This window comes from Ambystoma mexicanum, chromosome 4q (assembly GCF_040938575.1).
Source record: "Ambystoma mexicanum isolate Mex_15411 chromosome 4q, UKY_AmexF1_1, whole genome shotgun sequence".
In the NCBI taxonomy this organism is placed as follows: Eukaryota; Metazoa; Chordata; class Amphibia; order Caudata; family Ambystomatidae; genus Ambystoma; species Ambystoma mexicanum.
In genome coordinates, this window is record NC_090928.1 from 1,247,660,709 (window position 1) to 1,247,685,392 (window position 24,684).

A 24,684-nucleotide genomic window follows, 5' to 3' on the forward strand; every position below is an offset into this window, starting at 1 on the left:
TCGCTGCATTTGGTACCTGTACTTTACTTGCAGCCTGTTGCATAGTTTTGGCTTCTTCCTGAAATTCACAAATTCTTACGTTTCACCATCCCAGTACATCCATTTCAATGGGGTGTGTTGGGCATCCACCTGGGCAGGGTCTTCACCCCCCCCCCCTCCCCCAAGGATAGGTTGGTGAACACTGTCCAAATGGTCCAAAGGCCTCAGACATTCTGCTTCTTCTGGGCCTCATGGCCTCCTGCACTCTGGTGTTGCCGGAGCCCCAGTTATGCACGAGATTGCTCCTGTGGTTAATTAGGGGTCTGTTTTCTCAGTTCCAGGACAGCACGTTGGACTCTTTATGGGTCTCAGTTTCTCAAAATGTCCTGTGGTGGTACTTCTGAGACAACTTGCTCAGAGGAGCCCTGCTTCGGCAATCCTGGCACCAACTGACTATTCACGGGTGCCTCCCCAAAGGATTTTGGCCCTCACCTGCTGGATATGATGGTGAGCAAGCTTTTGTCCCCGATAGATACTCGAGAATACATACGTTTGCTGGAGCTTTCAGCTATTGGGCTGGCTGTGGTTGCCTTCCTCTGGTCTGTCGAACACATGGTCAACATTCACTCACTCAACAAACTGGGTGGTCTGGAGTTGTTGCCCCTATGCATAAAAGCAATGCTACTGTTGTTCTGGGCTATGGAGAACAATATACCCCTGATGAAAGCCCATCTTGCCAGGACAGTGCATGAGAGCAGTCGGACTTCGAGCACCCACGAACGGGTGCTCTGCCATGAAGTTCTGGGGCAGCTTTTTACCCTTTGTGAGGACTCCTGAAGTTGACCACTTAACTTCCAGTGTGAACAGCATGTCCACATTGTTTTGCTCCAGGGAATGACCTCTGTTAGGCAGAATCATATGTATTAGGAACCACTACATACAATTAAGACTACAAGTGATAGTACAATTTCACCTTTGGTACAAGCCTGTACTACACAGTAAAGTGGTAGCGATGGCTGAGCAGCCAGACTCATCTCAAGAGCAAATGAGCAGTAACAGGGATAATACAAAGGACTACAATTACAGTGACTCAATCAAAGACTGACTCAAGGTTTCTGGTTAAAAAATATAAGTACATTTATTTTTAAACCATCTGTTCACAAAACACTTCATTTCTATAAAATAAAACCACACTCTAAATATACTACACACAACCAATTCCTCTTGTTCAGGTCAATTCAAGGTAAGTACATTAGGATTTGACAGACCAGTGTTTCGAAACAAATGCGTTACTGTGGGTTCTTACTCGATCACTTTTTGACAGTAATGACAGTTCGGTCTTACAAAAGAAAAGCATACCCGTGGGGAGAAATGTGTAACCGTAGTCAAACACACTTAGCACAAAGCGTTAAAACCAGGGAAGAATGGATAAAAATCATAGGCAATACTTTTGTCAAGGCAATAGAATCAGAGGACGTGTTCTAAGAGGCAGATAAAAGTCAATAGGCCTGTGCCAGTGTCAAATGGAGCAGGGCTCTGTTGTCGAGGATCACACGCTGAGAACAGTTCAAGATTAACGTTGGCAGGAGTAATGGATATTTTCAAAGGGAGGCAAAAGTTATAAAACGGAAGAAAGAAAGGACAAGCCTTCGGAAAGTAAAAGGGTTCACCCCGATTCCTCAAGGTCGGACGGAGAGAACGACCAAATGGACACCGTACCTTATTCGGATGAAGAAAGCTGGTGCTATGTCAGTTGTTCCTGGTAGTGCCTGCAGACTCGCGGTTCCTGAAGCTTCCGTCGTGGGGACAAGGACGACGTCTGGAGTGATATGCACTACCCAGGGATGAAGCCAGCAGCAGCAAATCAAAAAATAAAAGGTGCGCTCCTTAAAAACAGCAGAGGGCTCTTCTGATGGCTATCTGGACCACTATATCTCAGTGCAGCGATTTTGACCCAGAAGAGGATTCTCTGGCTGTAGAAAGTGAGCTGGTTGATCCCACCAGGCTCAAGGGAAGAAGACTCAGGACTGGATCTTCTGTCGTTGAAGGGTAGATAGCTCAGGACTACAGCAAGGCTTCACCCGGATCCAGGAGTTGCAGCAGCCGTCTTCTTCTCAACTTCTCTTCGGTTCTTGTAGTTCCAGTGGCGACTCTGACTTCCAGCCCAAGAGTCCTGCCTTTTATGCCAAACTCCCCCATTCACACAGCCTCGCTGTCAATCACACAGCAGGGGGGTTGTCCAGCCCGGACAGCCACCTCAGCCAATGGACACGACTTGGGTCTCCAACGAGACCCTGTGCAGGGGGTTACTAAACCCCTCCCTCACATTCAGCCACCTAGACACCCAGACGCCAAAGGAGGGCTTCTTCACAGAAGCCCGCCAAAGGACGGCGAACAAGGAAACCAAACCTGGTTTGGCGTGAAAAGCAAACAACAAGAAAGACCTTTCCAACACGAAATGGTGAAATACCACACTAGAACCTAAAATAAAAATGATATGGGGTTGCTGGTTTTATGTTCACGTCTGTCACCACAGCCAGAACACTCACACAGGAATCTGTGTAAAAATGATAGTTACCACTCCCACCAGCCCATGCCGAGTCGGGAAGGGGGGACACAAAGTGCCCCTTGAGTTACAGGACGACAGGGGAAAGATATTCCCCTCCAATACTCCATGGTAAGATGGTTTGTACTGGATCTGTATTTAAAAAGGACTAGTAAAGCCAATGGTGACCATACATGTTTCTGGGGACAGTAGTCATCCCCAGAAATGGAGTTCACAGGGGAAGTCTAAAAGACATCCCTGTGTCACTGCACTAAAGGTGCTGTGCGACACACAAGCAAAAAGATGATGCCTAGGGAGTTGGTGACACTCCATAGCCCATGAGCACAAAAAGTACAACATACGAAAAAGGCTCACACTCTTACCAGGTGGAAAAAATAAACCCCAGAAATCCAGCAAAGCTTCTGAGGGACCCACTAGTTAAGGGAAATTAGCCATAAATGAGAATTCTCCCTAACAACCTCTGCAAGGAGCTCTAGTGATTGCATTGATTGCTGAATGGAACTTGAGTTTAGTACTAACATTTCGAGGGGATTGGGTCCTCCGACTTATTCCATATCTATGACAGGTAATCACCACAGCTGTGCTGATTACCTGTCATAGATATGGAATACGTCGTCGGACCATCCCATCGAAAGAACGTTACCAGGTAAGAAAGTAACTTGTTCTTCTGGTTTGAGCCCCTGCATTTATCTTATTTAAGTTTGCTCATGTTTAAGAAGGTTTTTTCTGATGGCTATTCTGTCCATGACATGGGCGAGTGAACTTTGGACATCTGTTAAACCTTGCTACTTGGCGATATCCAAGGAGAAGGCGACTTAGAGAGTGAGGCCATCCTTCCTGTCTAAGGATTTCAAACTTCCAGCCCTCTCAAAAGACTAGTCTTCCTGCGTTTTCCCTGCACTTCTCCCTTCTAAAACTGAGCTATGATTCCATCTGCTGGACCTAGTTCAGACTATCCGCTATTACGCCTCTCTGCGGAGGGATGTCAGGAAAGGTAGCCAGATCTTCTATATGCAAGACCAATTCCATCCAGGGTTCATTGGTGGACAGCAATATTGTGCCAATTTACAAAAAGGCCACTAGAAGCTCTCCAGGCAATTATCAGATGTTGTCTATGCTCGACTTACCCGCTAAGATATTTGCAAAAGTGTTGCTGAATGAGCTCACTGCCTGGATAAATAACAGCATCCTGCCTCCTAATCAGACTGGGTTTAGACAAGGCTTCTCTACTGTACATAACTTAATGACCCTAACATCATTGGTTTCACATTCTTGGTATGTATGACAGGAGATGGTATACATGGCATACATCGACTTTAGTGTGGCCTTTGATACTATATTGAAGTATCGCCTATGGTCCAAATGATATACATTATTCATATCCAAGGGGCTGCAGATGATTTTTATTTTTTTTAAATTAATTTCGCATAGTTAAAAGAAAACCAAGGTATGTTGAAGCATGATACCACAGATTCCACAGAGTGCCAGAAATGTTATGGCATAATATCAGAAACACAGGGTGCTGACAGGAATGAATGCTGTGCTTTGAAGATCTTGGATTGGGACAAAAAAAGCTACCATACGCTCTCTGCCTTCCCCCACCCATTTGGCCCATATTTTCACACATTTTTGGGGGGGAGCCCCTCGCCCTGTACACTCTCCTCTACAAGGATGAGCAATGGCCCACCTCTGCAATCCATTGGCTCAATCTCGGGCCTGCCGCAAAACCCCATGATGTTGCGATCAACCTTTTGATATCCCCTAATGCTACCCCCAGAAGTACTTTTTCGTGGTTCGTAAACCCACTATCCCCACAGAACCCCAGCAGGGCCAATTCTGGTTTGAGTGGCACCGGAGTGCTCATTGTAGCAGACAGTTTATGCATGCATTTCTCCCAGAAGTCCTGGATCCGTACACAGTTCCACAGTATATGATGGATGGTGCCGCCCTCTTGTCCACACCCAAGACATGCATCCCTCCCCACGACGCCCCACTTGGCCAGTGCGGTACGGGAGTAGTGCACCCAGTGGAGTATCTTAAATTGTATTAGCTGCAGCCTTGCAGCGATTCCCACTTCTCTTGGAAACATTAAGGCCTTCTACCCACTCTTCTGATTCTAATCTCCCAACATCCCTTTCCCATCGCTCCTTCAAGCGGGTCAGTTCCTTGGCCCCAAAGGCCGTGATCACCTGATACAATGTAGATGTTACCTTGGAGGGAATGCCTACTGGGAACAGGCTAGCCTCCAGGGGTGAGCTCCTCGTGACCTCTTCAAGAGAGTGAAACTGAGCCCCCATAGCATTTGCAATTTGTATATATCAAAAACGTTCCCCGATTGGAAAACCATTTTTCTCCTGCAGCATTTCAAATGAGCCAAGTCGGCCCTCTTGTACCACATCTGCCAGGGTGGCTTTCCCCTTTGCCTGCCAGCTCCTGAGATGCTCCCACCGTCAGCAGATTGGTCTGGTGTGTGTTATGGCAGATGGGCTGGTCAAGGGTTGATCTTCCCATATTTGACAAGTATGCCGAGTTAACCCAAGGAGGACACCTCTTCCTTCGCATAATAAGTGGCCAGGCGTCCTTCCCTTCCTCTTCCTTCGCTCAAGCGCAATGTGGGGGAGCGTCGGATCGCTGTGTGACCAGTCGTTTACTGCCCCGATTGTGCTGGCCAAAATTACCTACGCACGTTGGGCAAGCCTATACCCCCTTCCCATACCAACCTCTGAAGCATTTTTAATGCCATTCGTGGTTGTTTCTCCCCCCCACAGCAGCCCGCTCTGCGACCCCCTTCAGCGATCCCTTAAGTTTGTTTGGGGATTGGGAGTGGGGCGTTCTGCAGGAAATAAATGAATTTGGGAAGAGCTAGCATTTTCAAAAGGGCTGCTTTGCCCAGCAGGATCAGTGGGAGAGTTTGCCAGTGTGTTATATCTGATGCAAATCTTTTCACCACAGTAGAGAGATTGAGCTGGGAGACGTCCGTTGGGTTCGGACTGAGTTGGATGCCTAGATATTGTGTATGGGCAGTCCGGTGGGATCGTGTCACCCCCTACCCCAATACCGGAAACGGGACCGTTTTTTGACAATTAAATGTGAGTCCGCTAAATACTTGGTATGCCATCAATATGCTGGTTACCACCCAGCATGAAACTGGTTGTCCATATATATTAAACGTTTAGCGTACAGTGATGCCCTTTCTTCTCCTGCTTCCCCCCCCAGCCAATTGAATCCCCCCCATTCTGAGCACTCTGAGTTGTTTCGCCAATGGCTCAAATGCCAGCGTGAATAGTAACTGGGACAAGGGTCATCCCTGCCTTGTGCCCCATCCCAAGGAGAAGGTCCGCGAGGAGACTCTGTTCACCCTAATTGTCGCCACCGCCGAAGTGTAGAGCAGCCGAACCGAGGACAGGAAGTTCTCACCAAATCCCATGTGACCCATGATTTCCCAGAGTGAGACCCATCTCACGGTGTCGAAAGCCTTTTCGAAATCATCGTGAGGAGGGTCAGGGGGTGCAGCACCTCAGCCGCCATACCTATGGCGAGTTGTTCCCTATGCAGGTTCATCCGTGCCTAGAAACACTTGTGTACAGATGCGTTATAAATGCTGTATCATATCCTGTTAAGTGCAGTGTGATCCGTTTATCCTGGTAATTGCGGACTATACCCTGCATGGTTTGCAAAAAATGATGAATACTATGGGAACATATGTCACTATAAATGACCTGACATTTACAAAACAAACATTATTGTATTTAACCAAAGTAATAACAAAAGGCATAAGAACTGCTGGAACAAAGATGGGGACTCGGATTTTCTTGCGAATAAGGGTTATCAGCATATGGGTGCTCTTGGCAAGTTTGTTGGTAACAATGTAGGTTGTTCTGTTTCATCAATACTGACCGTCTATCGGGCAAAAATTAGATCACTCTTGATATATGGTTTTGAGGCATGAGGAGATATGTACTCAGAAAATAAAAACTGGAAAGAACAATTCTGAAAAGGTTACAGAGACTCACTCACTCCCAAGGTCACGTCCTGTGAATATATATTGCTAGAATGGGGTATAACTAGTGTTGAAATTATGATGACCATAAAATGTCTATCGCTTCATTGGACATTGATAGAGCTGGGCCCTGAAGCAATAATCCATAAGATATATATGTATTATCTGAATAGAGAAATGCCAATGTGATCAATAGCAATAAATACATTCCAGATATAAAAGAGCCTTGAAGCCTGTGGCCAGAGAACACGGGTTGATCTGGCCACGTGAATACAATTGTAAAGAATATATGGAGTATATGTATAGGCGAGTTCAGCAACCCAATTATATATGCCTATCCAAATGCAAGAACTGTGAGGCAGTATATACTGATTAAGTTTGATTGTGTTGCTACTTAAGAAATAATGGGCGCCTGGATGGGTACACCATGACGAGAACGCACATGCCGGATATGTGGGGATAATGTTTTTAAAACTATAGTAGTAGTGATGTTTTTAATATTATGTTTATGGTGTCCAATATTATGATTGTTTTGGAAATGTTGAATATTCTTGTGAGATTAGTTATTGGTTTTATTCATGCATTGAGTTATTTGTAGTTGTTGTTTTGATAATTTTGTATTAAGTCTATAACTTACTATATCTACAATAAAATAAAAATATCTAAGCTTTAGGAATTCTTTCATTAGAAGGAACATACCGAGCGGTCAGTGAGAAGTGTGTTCTTCTTTCAAAATGCACGTTCGCTTTGAGACACTGCTGATTAAGAAACAGCCCTTTAGAGCTACCCCACATAAAGAAACACTTGATATCTAGCCCCAGAGTTTTTTCTTGTTAAGTTTTATCGGATAGCCCATCTCCTGTCATGCTCTTGAATTAAGAATAGTTCTTGAAAGTACATTGTCTGTTTTGACTACAAAAAGGTCCCCTCCCTTCAGTGGTACAAATCCTTTCTATTCAATAGCCAGCTGTTTTCCCTGGGCAGATGTTTACTTTGGCATCAATGTGCATGTGACTGATATGTTTGCTATTGTCACTACTATTTAGGCCGAAAGTCTCAAGCAGAACACTTGTTCTTCGCTCTGAAGACCTAGAGACTATGCATGTGGACATTTGCCTTTATTAGTTAACTGTTTGTTGCACTTTTCTTCTTTCAGCAAAGAGAAAACGAATCCTAAAAAACCAAATAGGCCGATAATTCAACATGTGGAGCTCAGGCGACTGACAAGAGAAGTCCTGGAGATAATCAGTAAGTCTGTAAAGAGAGTTGGTAGTTAGAAAGCAAAGTACATTGCAAACGCATGGTTTTAAGAATGCATTTTGTAGCAACAATTGTTTTCTATTAACCAGCTTTTCACAAAAAACAAAAGCTTGTGCTGCTCTCCGAACGTCAGTTGACAAACCTTGCCACATACTATAATTTGTAAAGTTTCTCAGTAATGCTACTCTACATGGCTTTATTATTTGCTGGTGACTTAAACAGAAAGTTAGAGTGATGGACGGATGGTCTTGAATATACGGCATTGCTTTGGATAACTCTGTAACCTTTTGTTGTCAGCATGCCCTGGTTTTACAAACAAAAGACTAAATGTAAATCGGGTTTGACCCCACCCCAAAAGCGGCAGTAATACCTGATCAGCTAAGTCGCAATCCTTCGGCACAAGACCATAAACAACCTCAGACATGTTTCAGCCTCATTGCCAAGCTCGGGACACACATGGAGGCATACCAACAATACGACTAAAGGTGGCAGCCTCTGTGGACCAGAGGTGCTCACTTGCAGTGTGAATAGCTACCTTCTGGTGGTATGAGAGATTTGTGAGAGCCCCTCTGTGTCTATTACTCTTCAGATGGATTTTCAGAATCAACCCCCAACCCAATCAACTGATGTCTAGCCAAACCCATTATTTACAGAGTAGCGCACAGTAAAGCTTAGACTCAGGAGGGTGTGAGAGTAGTCTAGGCCCACAATAAGACACATCCGGAGCTCCCAAATAATTCCAGTTAGACAGGTACAAACATTTACAATGATTTATTAGGCTTTAAGAAAAAACACTAAGCAATTAAGCCTTGATCTAAGTATTATCACACAACTGCGATCATATACACATATGTATTCACTTCTGAGGGTTATGCTTATAGAATGCCAACACGTTACCTTTAGAAACGGAAAGCAACACACTAATTACTATGCGGTAAAGTCAGTGAGAAAATAGAGCAAACAGTAATTTAGAACCAGCATAGATGGGTATGAAAATTAGGTAGAACACTCCCACGTAAACCTAAGACAAGTTTCCTAGTTAATAAGTCCAGTCCTGCTAATTAGGGATTGGCTTTCCGTTTTGGGGAACAAGGTGGTTTCTCTGAAAACCCAAGCAAGGAAGTTGGAAGAAATTGCCAAGGAGGCGGGACAGTCGAGAGTGAATAGCAGTCACATCTTTCGGCTAATGAAACAAATTGAAGTATTCATTGGAATTGTTCTTGCAAACATGGCTAGTTGATACATTTGGGGAAATAGTGATTGTTGGCCAAATCATTTCGTTGAGTTGACCAACATAGTACCAGCATGACCACCCGTTCTGGAATTGTTTCAAAGGGTCACCATTGCAAGACCCTTAATCTGCAGAGACACTGACACGCTACTTCAGATGAGAAGATGAGAATTTCAGAATCTGCCCATTTCCAGACATTACAACGGAAGCGCAGACGCATAGACAATCCTACAAGGCGGTGAGGCTTGAACTCCTAAAAAGAGATCTTAAATATGATTTTGTTCTCGGCCAAATAGGTGATTCAGGAAATGAAAACTAGGTTGTTCAATGGTCTGCAAGGATCTTGGGAGTGGTTGTAAAGAGTAATTGAAAGTGATAAACAGAATGTTTCTAGGCCGACCTGTGCCAAAAATGTCAGTCTGCAGATGTGCTAAATTGTGGAAGACTCCTATGGACTCTCAGTCTGGAAACTCTTGAGAGTATTTCATAGGATGGAACATTCACCCAAGCACTAATGGAAGGATCGAGTAATGCGTTAGGATAATCAAGATACTGTAAATGCTGTGGGATGATGAGGCTCAAGATAATTTGGGATTGGAGCTAGAAGACCAATACATACCGAGTTTGTGGCTTATGGGCTGTAGTCTAGAAGAAACATTTTGGTCTATGAACGGGAATCATGATGTACTATTATTATTGTAGGGTGGGCTTAACTCTTCAGTGATGCTACTGTGATTTAGAAAGTGTGGGCAAGTGAAGTTGGGTCTAGAAATGTTGGTTTTACAAATTGCTTTGAATGAATTAATTAATCTTTATTCCGAAGCATATAGGGATAACAATTCAAAGTTAAAGAAACTTTAAAAAGGGAAAATACATTATTGTATGGTGATTTAATCATTTAAAGTTCCAATGAAAATCCATGGTATGTATCTCGTTAAAAGCAGTCTGTTTTGATGCAGGGCCGCGAGAATCTGCTTTGTTGCTTCTAGAAACATCTACACAGCTGCTGCTACCTCTCTAGATGGTAAAGAGAGAATACATATATCATGGGTTAAAATCACATTACAATGACAGCAAATGGTTGTTCTCTGGTCCATATATATGCTGCCACAATCTTCAATGATAAGACAGCCAATCCTCAGATGGAGCAAGGCACTTCTTATTCGCTGGTGGTAAACCAGTGCATATAGTCCGCATTAAGCCTGCTACAGCTGTAATCAAAATACCTGGAGACCGGTCAGTTCTTCATTTCAATGAGGATACACTGCTCCTTTTGGTACTCCTGATATTTTTCCCTTACTAGCTTAGAGTCCGTTCTAGAAACATTCATGGGGGCAGAGTAAAGGCTCGGCAGACCAAACATTTTAAATTTTTTGCCCGGTTCATTCAGCCAATTCTTCTGCAGATGTCAGAGGACATCAATTTTTGTAAAATTTCATGCATTAAGTGAGTCTCAGTTTGCGCCCATATTATCCAAAACATCAGTTTTTAGGTTTATATAATCTGCTATATAATCCAGGCTTGGTTCTTGACGGAGCAAATAGGTTGAGAAGCTCCTGGCAGCCCCCAAAATGCCTCGCAAAAAGCAGTTCTCTTTAACCTGGAGGGATTGAGAAGAGTATAGGCCCCACACATCTGCGCCATAAATACATGATGCGACTGACTTAGCATGATAAATGTCTAATGTTGGTTTAATGGTTAGGCCATCCATCTCCTGCCCCACAGGCCTGAGAGAATGTTTGTGGCCCCCATAATGTGATCTACCCAATTAGCCCTGCTATTAAAGGTCACCCCTAGGTAAGTGAATTTTTATCCCCAGTCACGTTTTTTCCTGATGCTAATATGGGGGATAGATTTTTAGTCTGCATGGCAACTCGCGTGACTTTAGATTTCTTTGTTTAGTGATGGTTCTCTGCTATCCATGTACTTGCATCGTTGGCATAGGACAAAACAGTAATGTTTCACCCCCTACTCTGTGTATCCATTGGGGCTTTATTTAATTAATTTTCCAAGTTGCAGATGTGTAGGTTGAATACTAAGGGGGTGAGGACACATCCTTGTCTGACCCCACTTAAGATATCAAATGAGGGAGTCATTTTGCCTACATTGTCCAACCTTAACACTGCTTTCAGACCTGTGTGTAAGGATATAAGTATGCAATATTCTCTTGCCCATTTCAGTAAGCATGAATATATCACCCTGCCCAGCCATTTAGCCGTAGATATTGGGCAATAGCAACTTGGATCTAGGCGTTCACCTTTTTTAAACATTGGTAGTATTATTGATTAGTTCATGTATCTATCACCATGTGATCCGGGTGAGGGGACTTACCCGGGAGTTGGAAAACAAAGCTTCCCTTATTTCAGCTATCTGAAGCGCTAAAAAAGATCCATTATTACATAAAGTGCATCCAGGCCTCTGTCTATTGTCGCTGCTGTTTTGCCAGCTCTTTGGCCGAACAGCATCGAAAAATAATTAATCCAGCCTAAAGAGGTGGGGAACTCATTCAATTCTAGGGTGATGAGTGCCAAAAGAGACTATTTTCCAGAAATCGCCTTTATTGTTTTTTTCTTTAATTTGTCTTGCTGCCTCTTCTAATTCATGCCAGCGTTTGGTTTCCATACCTCCAGGGGATGAGTTAAGACGTTTTTTTATGAAAGTCACACTTGACCCAGCTCTGCATGATTTCGACTAGAACTCTTTGCCAATTTCAAAAGTTTGGAATTTAGGCTTCTGCTGTCTTTGTTATACCATGTTGGTGTGTGCAGTTTCCGATTATCTGACTAAGAGATAGTAGATTGGCAAATATTTATAATACTCTTTTAGGAGGTTAAAAGTGTATCGGGTCTGTCCCGCTACTGACACAACATTGCTTGATGAAAGGAAGACAGGACGCTATTATCTTTTTGGAACATGATTTTTTGTCTATTTCTGCTCACTTTAGATGCTTCCTACTAACGGGAATAGTGCGCTCAAAAGCAGTGAGCGTTCGGGCATGTGTTTTTAAGCATACGTTGATCGATCGTACAAACATTTCCTATGTACCTTACCGAAGTTCTCCACCATGGGGTCTGGCATGGATTCACATGCTCATGAATATTCCCCGTCAGGCCGGGAATCCTCGTTAAAGAAAAAATCAGTATCCGTTTAGTTTCTGATCTGTCTTTCTTAGTAGTAACGAATCACTGATCTCTGGGTCATACTGCCCCCAGCCAATGACTGCCCTCTACCTAAGCCCCTCCCCTGGCAGCCATCCTCAGATTTTTACCACACATTCAAGTGTTGGGAGTCCTCGTGTGCTAGCTCTCGAGCTTTTACTGCGTTTTCGCGCTTTTTCAGGAGTATTTTCTCATTTTTCTCGGTTAATCGAGCCTCAAGCTCCACCGTTTCTACTTCCGATAACGGGGACCCGTTTCGGAATTCTTCTACGCCCCTCAAGGGTGAAGTTTTCGTCCAGTTACGCTTCTTGGAAGATTCCGGAAGATCTGTGGCCTACCTCAACGGACATGGCCCCAGGACAAGGGTAGCTCGACGCCTGGATCCAAGCTGTTCAGGAACTGCCCAGGATGCGGATTGCAAAATGTTGTCAAGGAGGACGAGCATTCGAGATGTCTATACTGCCTTCATGAGGACAAGACGTACGTGGAGAAGGACTGTGCGTTCTGCAAAAACCTGTCGGAATGGACCAAACAAGATCGTCGTTCCCGCCTCGCCGCCTGGCTGGAGAAGGGCAAAGCAGGTGAGAAGGCAAAGAAAAAGTCTGAGCGGTCTTCGAAGTCCTGTGAGGGCGCCCCGGCGATGGGGACCCAACAGAAGACCAAGCACCGCGAGTCCACGGGTACCGGGAGCGCCGAAAGGTCGGGCTCCTCGGCTGCCAGGCAGGGCGCGACTTCCCCGGCACGATCAACCACGAGCCAGTGCTCTGGTTCGGGGAAGAGGAAATCCGAGAACCCGGGTAAGCTTCTGGAGATGCCCCGGTCGATCTCGAAGGGAGCCGAGGGGGAGCGAAGCGATGATCCTCCCCCCAAAGCAAAGGCCCAGGACGCACCTAAGGTGGTGAGGGCCTTGATCCACCCGGCAAAGGCCTCTATCGAGGTTGTCGCAGCGGCCCTGGCGAAGCCGGCAGAGGCTATGCCAGTGGAGGTGGCCTCGGGGCCCAGAGTTTCCCTGCCGCCGCGGAGGGAATCCTCTTTCCAGACCATCATTAAGACCCCCGTGAAGACCCCGGCGGAAAAAGAGGGGGGGGCGGTGGCCATTACGGATTCGGATTCAGCCTCCGAGGAGGATCCGGTGGAAACCGTGAAAGGCCTCAAGAGGTTCATAGGCCTCAACAAGAGGTTCGAGAAGGTTCGATCCCAGGGGGAGGTTCCCGCTGATGTGATCGAAGATAGCGACCATGGCAACGACGAGGGCCCAGTGGAGCAGCCATCCCGTCCGTCGCAGCCATTACCCGAGCCCCAGGATAGCTCGGCGGCCATTTTGTTGGCAATCCAATCCTTATGTACTGAGATAAGGACGAGGTTACCACGGACCCCGACGGAGGATCCAGAACCAGGCCTGTCGGGAAGCCCTCCAAACAAGCGGAGGAAAGTCCACCCCGCTCCGCCCTTTGTGCCCGCGAGGCCTGTGGACCCCTCATCCCCATCGCCGGACCTCCGGGAGGATACAGGGACGGATGACAATGGCGGCGATGACACAACGGCCATCCCGTCATCACACCCCCACCCCCCCCCCCCCCCCCCCCTCGGGACTCTCCGCCTGACGAAATTGGCTCTTTTCACGCCATGATAGCCAGGGCATCCGAGCTCTTCCAGCTCTACCCTGAGGAACAGAAAAAGGAAGGTTTTCTCTACCAATGACAAGAGGCCAAGAGAAAGACGGTCCTCACGGTGCCGTTGCTCGACGACATCTGGGACGAAGGGCTGGTACGAGAAGAAGTACCGGGTCCCCGATGCCGCCCCCTTGTGCCTCAGGGCCCAGCCCACGCCGGACTCTGTCGTCTCGGCAGCGTCCAAGAAGAAAGCAGCGGGTGCGGCGGCTTCAACTTCCACTTCCCCACCGGTCAGCGAGGGCAAGAAGTTGGACTCCATGGGACGACGAGTCATCTCGTCGGCGGCGACGACGATTAAGGCGGCCAATGCCTTAGCGATTGTGGCCCGTTACGACAGGGTGGCTTTGGTTCAAGATAGCTCCTCTGCTAGACTTCCTGCCGGACGACAAGAGGACGGCTTTAACTCCCCCGGAACCCCCAACCCCCCCCCCCCCCCCCCCCCGTTGCCGTTGCTACTGCGACTCGTCAACCAACTCAGGAGGTCCCGTGGGGGATGATCCTCGTCGCACCGGCGTGGCTGAGGCAGATCTGGTTCCCGGAACTTCTGGACTAGTCGGCGTACTCCCCTCCACGACGCCTGCCCCCCCCCAGTCAAACTGTCGACGGACGCGGATCTTCTCTCCAGGGAAGGAGGCGCCATCTTCCATCATGAACCGGGGTTGCTGGACTTGCAGGCCTGGCTCCTGCAGCACTAGAGTTTGGAGGGTACGATATCCCGGCAGACTGCAAGGATGTGCTTGCAAAGGCCAGGGCATCCTTAACTCTAAAGTGCTATGGACATAAGTGGAAGAGTTTCTCTGTCTGGTGCCGCACACAGAAGATTAACCCTCTGCGTATCACGGCCCCCCAGGTATTGCCGTACCTGCTGTCGCTGGCCAAGGCGGGGCTGTCGCACACCTCCATCAAAATACACTTCGCAGCGATCTCCCGCTACACCAGAACTCCTGGCCGATCATCTCTGTGGTCCCATCGCCTAGTGAAGGAGTTTATGAATGGACTGTTCCATTCATTCCCGCCGGTGAAGGCTCTGGCCCCGGCGTGGGAGCTCAACATGGTGCTGAGCAGGCTCATGGGGCCTCCATTCGAGCCGCTGCATTCGGCCCAGTTGAAGTACTTATCGAGGAAGACAGCGTTTCTTGTGGCCATCACCTCCGCACGACGAGTGGGAGAGATCCAGGCCCTTTCCTGCAAGCCTCCGTACTGGACTAGGATGGTGCTGAGGACGCACCCCTCCTTCATGCCCAAGGTGCCGTCGGACTTCCACCTCAACGAGCCCTTGGTGTTACCGGTTTTCTTCCTGTCGCCTTTGTTGCCAGCCGAGAGGACTTTGCACTCGCTGGATGTAGCTAGAGCGCTTAAGTTCTACGTGGACCGCACAAAGAGTTTTCGGATGACATCACAGCTGTTTGTGAACTTTGGACCCGTGAACCAAGGGAAGGCTCTCGAAGACTTCCATTTCCAGATGGCTCTCCGGCTGCATCATGCACTGTCACCGGTTGGCAAACCGACCGTTGCCAGCCGTCCGAGAGCCCATTCGACCAGAGCGATCGCTGCTACCATGGCGTTCTTGTCTGGTGTACCCCTGCTGAACATCTGCAGGGCTGCTACGTGGAGGTCAACGCACACCTTCACGAGTTTCTACTGCGTCGACCGGGATTCCAGGGAGGAGTCCAGGGTCGGCCAGGCAGTGCTGCGCAACCTGTTCATCTGAGGTGAGCCTGGTGAGGAGGTAATAGATGCTTAATGTTGGGTTGTTGTATTGCTTAATGTTGAGCCTTGCCACATCCCGTGGTTGTGCATGTGTGTACTGCTATGGATTCTTATATTCATGAGCATGTGAATCCATGCCAGACCCCATGCTGGAGAAGGAACAAGTTACTTATCTGTAACTGTTGTTCTCCAGCATGGGTCTGGCATAGATTCACATGTGAACCCTCCCTCCTTCCCCTTTGTGGCTCTTCACTTGGTTATACTGCCACGTTACGTGCTACCAAATCTGAGGATGGCTGCCAGGGGAGGGGCAGTCATTGGCTGGGGGTAGTATGACCTAGAAACCAGTGATTGGTTACTACTAAGAAAGACAGATCAGAAACGAAACTGATACTGATTTTTTTCTTTACAGAGGATTCCCAGCCTGACGGGGAATATTCATGAGCATGTGAATCCATGCCAGACCCATGCTGGAGAACAACAATTACAGGTAAGTAACTTGTTCCTTACTGAGGTGCAATATCTGGTGCAAAAAATAAGTTGCCATAGTATGTCAGGTGTTACAATTTTGTAATCTTTAAATTTTCTTTAAATTCAAGGAACGCTTCTCATTTAACATTCTACTAGTAAGTGACGTAAACTTTTCCATCTGATCAGTTTTACAGAACCAACAGATGTTTTCCTTTTTATCAATTATCTTACTAGAACATAATTTGTTGGCCATAAGTTTGATCTTAAGTGCAGAAAAGCGGATCTGTGCGCTGCTGATGGACATTTACTCTTGTATAATTTCACTGTGCGCTATTTTATGTCATGAAAAGGGTTATTCCTGAAGTCCTTGTCGGTTTGACATTTTGCATGTGTTTTAGCCCAGTTGCTTTGAAACAGTTTTACTTTGGCACGAGTGGGATTTTCTAATAAGAGTTGCAACCAAATTTCAGCTGCTGCTAGATGTGTTTATGACAGTATTTCTCCATTTGGTTATAAATGCATGTCTTGTAGAAAACACGTACCTTGATAATACACTGAGGATCATGTCTGACGTGGGCACCAAGATGCACTTACTAAATTAGGGCTCTCAAGCGCGATAAATACTTTCCATACAAGGACATAAGACCCAATTCATATCTGATCCACACCACTGATACACATTGCGCCGAATTGAGGATACGCCTCCAAAACTTTCTTCAAACCTTTGCCAAAAGACTTCAGGAATAATTCCCTTTTATTTCTGAACCATACAAAAGTATTGGATTTACCTTCAGGTTGTAAAAGGATAACGCAGGGGTAACAGAAAACGTGACGTATTTGGCGAGTAGTATGATGGTTTGGGAGATACCTGTGGACAGGTTTTTTTCTATGCTGAATAAGTAAGGCCTGTCATTGTCTTGATCGTTTATGTTAAGACCTAAACATAAATATTGATGGACTAGTTCAAGCTCAATGTCTTGTAGGGTCCACTTAAGCACTTTCTTTACTCGTCGTGGTCCACCAAAGCACATTACCTTGGTTTTTTCAAGATTAATAGTTGGTCTTTCTGTACATAAGATGCAAGTGCATCCAGTAATCTCTGCAGCTCTTGTGCGGTTTTAGACAATAAGACCAAGTCGTCAGCATGTCATAATGCCGGTATCTGGTGTGGTCCCATTTTCGGTGGTGTGGTCCCATTTTCGGTGCATCTGACACAACGTCTGCAAAATGTTCTTTCAAGTCAGAAATGAAAACATTAGAGGGCTGAACCAAGGATACATCCTTGCTTCAGACCTCTGTGTGAATGGGTGCAGATAGAACACCCTCAAGTGTCTTATCTGCACCTTGGTTTTGGTGTGCAATGAGGGAGCTTATGGATGTTGGGCATCAAGCTTTACATAGTTTGTCCATCCGTAACTCTCTTGAGACAGTCGAATGCTGCACGGAAGTCAACAAATGCCAGATAGAGCGGTTGTTTTATTGAGGACACGTGCATTTTTATGGCAGTAATGGTTAGTAAATGGCCGTCCCTAGTCCTGCCACAAATCCAGTTTGACATGGATCACGAATCTGATGTTGGGCAGACCATTAATTAAAATCCCTTAGGATAAACCGGGGCAAAGATTTTTCCAGGTGCATCGAGAAGCGCGATGGGCCTATAGATTTTTGGATGGGTCCGGCCACCTTTCTTAAAGATAAGCACTATTATGGATTGATGCCATGAGTCAGGAATGATGTTGGTCTTTAGACTATTGGGGAAGATGTTCAGGATAACAGCATTCGGATGTTGCTTGAACATCGCATTGTTCAAGCCGTCCGGGCCTGGGTCTCTTGAGCTACTCAATCTGTGTATATAGTACTCCATGTGCTCTTCGGAAATGTCTAGATGTGATTCGGTTGAAGTTGTGGTGATGTCAACTGGAGGGCGTATCGGGTATATGTCGGAATAGTGAGACAACCATTGCTGTTCTGTTACCCCATTGATCTGAACTGGAATCCTTCTAAAGTGGTTTGCTAGATTGAGCAAGGACCATGTTTGTGCAGAGTTTTTGGAAATACTTTTAGCATGGCTTCTCAATCTCGGTGTTTGGAATAAGTGTGCTTTTTTTGGTTCGTGTCCAATTTCTATTTTTGCACTTTCAGAGCAATTGCTCTTTCAATCAGTGGCAGGTACTGAGCTAGTTTCTTGCCACAACGAAAGTCTGTTTTTCTAGCTTTGAGTTGTTTACAAAAACTGTCTTTGTATTTATAATTGGCTTTGGCAGCTGTAGTAGAATTAATTTTAAAGAGCTGTAATGCAGCTGTATTTGTTTCACCCTGGAGGTTGGCATTGCCATCAGCATGTGCTTGAACCCGTATGATGGCTGTGTTGAAACACTGCTGAGAGGTATTTGTCCAACTATATCCCTGCACGGTTGCTAGTTATCTGTTCTTTGTATTTATAACTGATAGCTTTGGTGGAAGGGTATTCTCGCCTCCAGTGTAGTTAACATTTCATGGTCACTTTAGGTTTGTTTGATTACTTCATACTTTATCGCTTTAGTGAATAGATCTTGATCTACGTATATGTAATCGATAATGCCTTCACTTGAGCCCCGTTGCCAAGTGCTTTGAGGTAGCAAGTCACCTGGGAGAGAGCCATTTGTCATTATTAGCGGGCTCTTTCATTAACGTCGTCCATTTTAGGCACGTTATATTTGTAAACATAGCTTGCTGAGGCAAACATTGTAAATTTAAAATCTCCAACTAGGATGGTGTTCGTGACGTCCAGTGATTGCACAACAATATCCAGGAATCTTTCAAGGTTGTTAAAGAATTTGCTGTCTGTTAATCTTGCTGGATTTGTATAGATGTTGAGAAATGATATCACTCTCTTTGAATGTTTTATTTGAACCAATTGTCAAAATTGATTTGGAGCCACTCACGGTTGGATTGTGAGGCGGCCTGAGCTGCTCTTGACTGCTACTGTGAGGCCTGATGTTGGTTTACCTTTCTGACATATCTTAGCTGGGTGCAAATTAATATTATGGTTGTCCCATATCGGAGCTTCTGAAAGCCATGTTTCTTGAAACGCTATAATATCAAAGGAATTTATTTAATTTGAGGAGGCGTTCAAGAGATGTCCAAAGCCACGTGTATTCCAGCTTGCCAGGGTAGCATTATCATGATAGTTATACTTGTGTCGTTATGTTTGCAACCTGAAACAGTCTTGTGGGATCTGTGAATTCTCGTGCGTATATGGAACATGTGGCTAAATGTTTTAGAGGATGCACTTTGACGAGGTGGGTTTGTTTCTGTCTCAATGTGTTGTCCTTTCTTGCTAACATAGTTGGGCACGGTTGGGTCGTGAGCCATGACTAATTCCAGTGCAAAGAGTTCAATTTTTGCTTGCCATGTGGCGTTTAACATCACTCCTGACGGTATCCAGTCATACCACAGATAAGTTTACCTCGTTCAGAAATTCCACCTTTTCAATGTCAGCTGATGTTATGTCTTCTAAGGTTGGAATATCTCCATAAATGCTGAGTACGCTTGTCCTACTAATATCATAAGTTGTGTAGGGAGACGGGTGACATTTCATAATCAACCGATGATGATGGTTTTGTACACTTTTAGACTTCTAATCTTTACTCTTCCTAACGTTGAATCCACTATGTAGTTGATATTTTTAATCGGAGGACTTTGCGTCTAGATGGGAAGAAGGAACGAGTTTGATTTGGTTTTGTTCCAGATTGAATTGTCTGTCTTCCTTCTAATCATTCGCATGATGCGCAGTGTGTTTGTTGACTTGGAGAGATTGTTCATATTGCAAGGCCAACTATAGTTCCACTGATTTTTGGATCTCTGTTCTTCTTTGTTCAAGTGTCAAGTCACTCTGATTTAATTGTATTGGCTTCTGTTATGGAGAATTCTCATTTATGGCTAATTTCCCTCACCTAGCACCTTTGCTGGACTTCTGGAGTTTATTTTTTTACACTTGGTAAGAGTTTGAGCTTTCCCCCACTCTTACCTATGTTTTGCCATGTGTATTTCTCTGTTTTTATGATTGTGGACTCTGAAGTACACCACTTCAGTAGTCCCCTTCTTTCTGTGTCACCCAGCACTTTCAGTGCCGTGGCACAGGTTTGTCTTTGAAACTTCCCCCGACTCCATTTCTGAGGCTGAATTACAGTCCCCCAGAAAAGGGTAAAGTTGCCTTTAACTTTACTTAGTCAATCTACCACAGATCCAGTACACCCCATCTTCCATAGAGTACTGGAAAGGGTTAATTCGTATCTCTTTTTATCTGTACCTCCTAGAGCATTGGTTCGCTCTATTAATATTTAGACTTGGCTGGTGGCAGTGGTATCTGCCCTAACTTTCCTACCGCGATCATATTAGATAAACGTGGTATTGTTCTTAGCCATTATATTACCCTCGAACATAAACCCGCTGGACCAAATCGTCTTTCTTTTGGCTCCGGTTGGGCTTATTTGCCATTTCTTTTTGCTAAAGTCCTTCTTGTGTTTTACTTTTCGTGACAAACTAGGTTCGCCTTCTTTGTTCACCGTCTTTTGGCAGGCTTCTGCTCATAAGCCCTCCACCAGGTGCCTGGGTGTCTAGGTGGGCTGAATGTGAGGGAGGGGTGTAGTCACCCCCTGCACAGGGTATCCTAGGAAACCCAAGTCGCACTTTGCCATGATTGGCTGAGGTGGTTGTCCGGGCTGGACAACCCCCCTGCTTGGTGATTGACAGCCAGGCTCTGTGGGGGTTTTGCGCATAAAAGGCAGGTCTCTTGGGCTAGAAGTCAGGGTCGCCACTGGAACTACAAGGAACCGAAGAGAAGCAGAGAGAACGACGGCTGCTGCAACTATCCCGTCCCGGTGAAGCCCTGCTGCAGTCCTGAGCTATCTACCCTTCAACGACTAGGAGATCCAGTCTGGAGTTGTCTTCCCTTGAGCCTCGTGGGGATAACCAGCTCATCTTCCACAAACAGAGGATCCTCTTCCTTGGTCAAAATCGCTGCACACAGCTGTAGTGGTCCGGATAGCCATTTGAAGAGCCTCTCCTGTTTTTTTTTTTAGAAGCGCACCTTTTATTCCTTGTCGCTGCTGACGGCTTCATCCCTGTGTGGTGCAGACCCCCTTCAGACGTCCTCCTTCACAACGAAGCTCCAGGAATTGTGCGTCTGCGGGAAACCAACAGAAACAACTGCCAGGGCACCAGCTGCACCATTGGAATAAGGTACTGTGTTCTGCTTGAGGAAACTGGATGAACCCCTTTTCTTCATTTCCAAGGCTTGCCCTTGACTTCCCTCCTTCTTATAACTTTTGCTTCCGAACATTGACAATATCGAAGTACTCTTGGCTACATTGAATCGTGAACTATCGGACTGTGTGATCTTCGGCAACAGGCCCCTGGTGTCACTTGACCCTTGTACCGGCCCTTTGACTTTTGAACTCTTGTCTATGAGCGTTTCTCTATTCTATCTGCCTAACCAAAATATTGCCTGTGATTTTTGCCTCCAACTCCCTCTGGGTATCAAGTTCTAAGTGTGTTTTTGCCCCGGTAGCATTTCATGTCACGGATACGCGTTTATTGAGTAGACCGAACTGTCAAAAAGTGATTGCATTCGTATTCATGGTAACGTGTTTTGTTCATAACACCGGTTCATTCAAACACGGGGTACTTACCTTGAGACATACTGTACAAAGTGAATTGGTTAGTTGTAGTATATTTGACGTGTAGTTTGTGTTTAAGTTAAATAGAAGTGTTGTGTTTATAACGAATGGTTTAAAAAGAAATGTACTTATATTTTTCTACCTGAAACCTTGAGTCAGTGTTTGCTTGAGTCACGGTAATTGTGGTCCCTTCGTGTAATGCCTGCTACTGCTCATATACTCTTGAGATAATCCTGGCTGCTCCACCACTGCTACCACTCTGACATAGCAGTACAGGCTTGTACCAAAGGTAAAACTTGTATAGCCACCTGTAGTCTTAATTGTGTGTAGTGGTCCCTAAGGGCACTGCCCAGGATTCTGCCTAACAGCTTCATGGGTACTGTTATACTTGATGAAGAAGGTTGCACTGTTTGCTTAACAGCACTGAGTGTATTATCTATGTTATGTTGAGCAGTCATGGCCGTTACTAGATCGTCCAATGGAGGGTGAGTGGGAAGGGAGTCTGGGTTCTGTCTGGAACGATCTTTTTTTGCACATGCTATATTTTTGTATTTTTTGACAACAGCTATACTTTTTGTGAATGATAACAGCTCGAATGAACTGTTTTGAACTTGACTTGGGTAGGGATCGGGGAGAATGCCTTTTGTTTCCAAAGATTCTGTTCGTCAAGTTTTGGCTAGTTCTCTGCTTTTTTTTGTGCGTAAATATCATACGTTGGTTGGGCGGAGTTGAAGCACATTTCCGCTGATTTTTCAGATGCTACAGGGGGTGACAATTCAGAGGGAGGCGATGGTTGATCTGTTAAGTTGACTTCACAAGGACAGATTATTTGAGTGAATGTCGGCAGGACCGTTCTCTCAAAACTAGACACCCGAATGGCGGGCCTAAATGAGCCATGTGTCAAGTTATCTCGTAGAGTTTTCTTCATAGGCGCCACATTGTGCCTTAGAGATGTCATGTTGACGTTCACCATGCTATCTTTTTGTACATTCGTCATCCAATCTAAAATTCGATTTATTAGCATTGACTGGTGTTATATAGTGCGCCAAGCCCAAAGGCATCGGGGCGCTTTTCTTACAGATGGTTACAGAAAACGTTACAAATGTTTACATAGTTAGAAATATACAGCAGTTCTCGACAGTAATGGATACAGTTTGTTGAGGAGGTGATGCATTATTTACAACGTTAATGGAGGAATCCACAAAGTACTTAAGGGGGTTCAATATATTACTATGACATGTGTGAGGTACGTTAGGCGTTGCAGTAGTCTAGTCGGGTAATGACTAGAGCTCTGGCCAGTGTAGTACAGTTGTCCGATGACAAGAATGGTCTGCAGGCATTGATAAGTTTGCAAGTGTAAGTTGTAGTTGCATTTACTTGTATAGACATTGTGAGTGACGAGTCCAAGTAGAATCCAAGGGTTTTTACCTCGTTAGATACTTATCATCAATGTTAAAGGATTTGAAGGCATCATTTAGTTTGGCTAGCCTGAGGTGAGAACCTATGATTAGCAAATCGGTCTTGTGGTCGTTCAAGCACAACCCATGATGAGCCATCCAAGCTTGGATGGTTAGATAGATGGCATTAAGTGTGGCGGTGTACGTTACATGGTTCCCAGTGATGGGTATGAGGATTTGGGTTTCATCTGCGTAATTAGTGTAGGTGACACCCAAATCATCAAGACAGTAAAAAAAGGTGTTTCGTGAAGATATTAGATAATGTTGGATATACACACGATCCTTGGGGTACCCCACATGAAACAACGGTGGGTGGTGCTTCAGCCTTCGGGGAGAAGACTCTCATTGTTCTATCAGTTAAAAATGATATCTTTTGAGTGGCATTGGGGGAGAAATGTGCTGCTGAGGCCAAGTATTTGCACAAGATGATGTGGTCCAAGAGATCAAATGCAGCCAAAAGGTCAAGGAGGAGGAGTAAGGCTATCTTCCCTCTATCTTTTAAGTCATCCATTTGGATTTTTAAATCCAAGAGTGTGGTTTCCGTGTCATGCCTCGGACGGAAACCGGACTGTCTTAACCCAAGGATATTGTTGGCTATAAGATATTTCTGTATTTGAATGTAAGCTACCCTGTCTAGAATTGTCACTAGAAAGGTTACTGTTATTGGGTGGTAGTTGGTGGGTATGTTTGGGCCAAGGGTGTGTTTTTTTTTTTTTTTTTTTTTTTTTTTTTTTTTATTAGTAGTGGTAATACCCATGCGTTCTTTAGGTCCGTAGGGACGCAGTTGTTTTTAAACAAGTCATTGATCAGATTTGTGATGAAAGGAGTGAGTTGAGGAGCGCAATCCTTAATGACTGTTGCCAGGCAAGTGTCACCCTGGCATCTTGAGGGTTTTAGGCTTATATTGATTTGGAGGACTTCTTGGTTAGTGAGCTTTGTAAATTCAAATTGTGGCACCACTTTGTCAGTTATGCCGTTCGCATGGTTGCTGGAAGGTCCGGTAAGTTTAACTAGGTTATTTTGTTGCTTCATTTTAGACTGGAGTGTGATTTTGTCTTGGAGAGCATTCTGGATGTTCATGCTTCAGTTTGCATCCTTGTTGCAACTTTCCACTGGTGGAACCAAAGATTCTAATTCTCTAAGGATTGAGAACAGTTCCTAGTTTTTGAGTTAGCCTTCGTGATACTTTCATTGTACAACAAACATTTTGTTCTGTGAATGGCAATTGAGGAGAGAGGGGAAAATGAACTGCCTTCCGAGGGGTAAGGCGAGTATAAGATATGGAAAGCATTGAAGATTCATGTACAGAATGTCCAAACATAATAGGCGATTGGGAAAGACTGTGATTGCCCATGGGAGCACCGGTTTCTCTGGGTGTAACGCGCAGTGATGTACATTTCTCTGCTTTTAAGGCTGGAGTATCAGTTGAAGCAGTGATTGAGACATCAGAGACTGATGTCAGCCCGAGTGCTACAGCTGTCTCAAATTGGGGAGAAGGGTTGTTATGCTGAATGGCGAT

At 45.3% G+C, this 24,684-nt stretch overlaps 1 protein-coding gene across 5 annotated transcripts in view; it reads left to right on the plus strand.

Moving 5' to 3' along the window:
• Nucleotides 1-24,684, plus strand: part of LOC138468321 (exportin-5-like) — a 2,334,215-nt gene that overhangs the window by 1,494,751 nt on the left and 814,780 nt on the right. For all 5 annotated transcript variants that reach the window (XM_069608827.1, XM_069608826.1, XM_069608825.1 and 2 more), the window contains exon 26: nucleotides 7,702-7,793. In XM_069608827.1, the coding sequence (XP_069464928.1) occupies nucleotides 7,702-7,793 (92 nt within the window). The remainder of the gene's footprint in view (nucleotides 1-7,701; nucleotides 7,794-24,684) is intronic.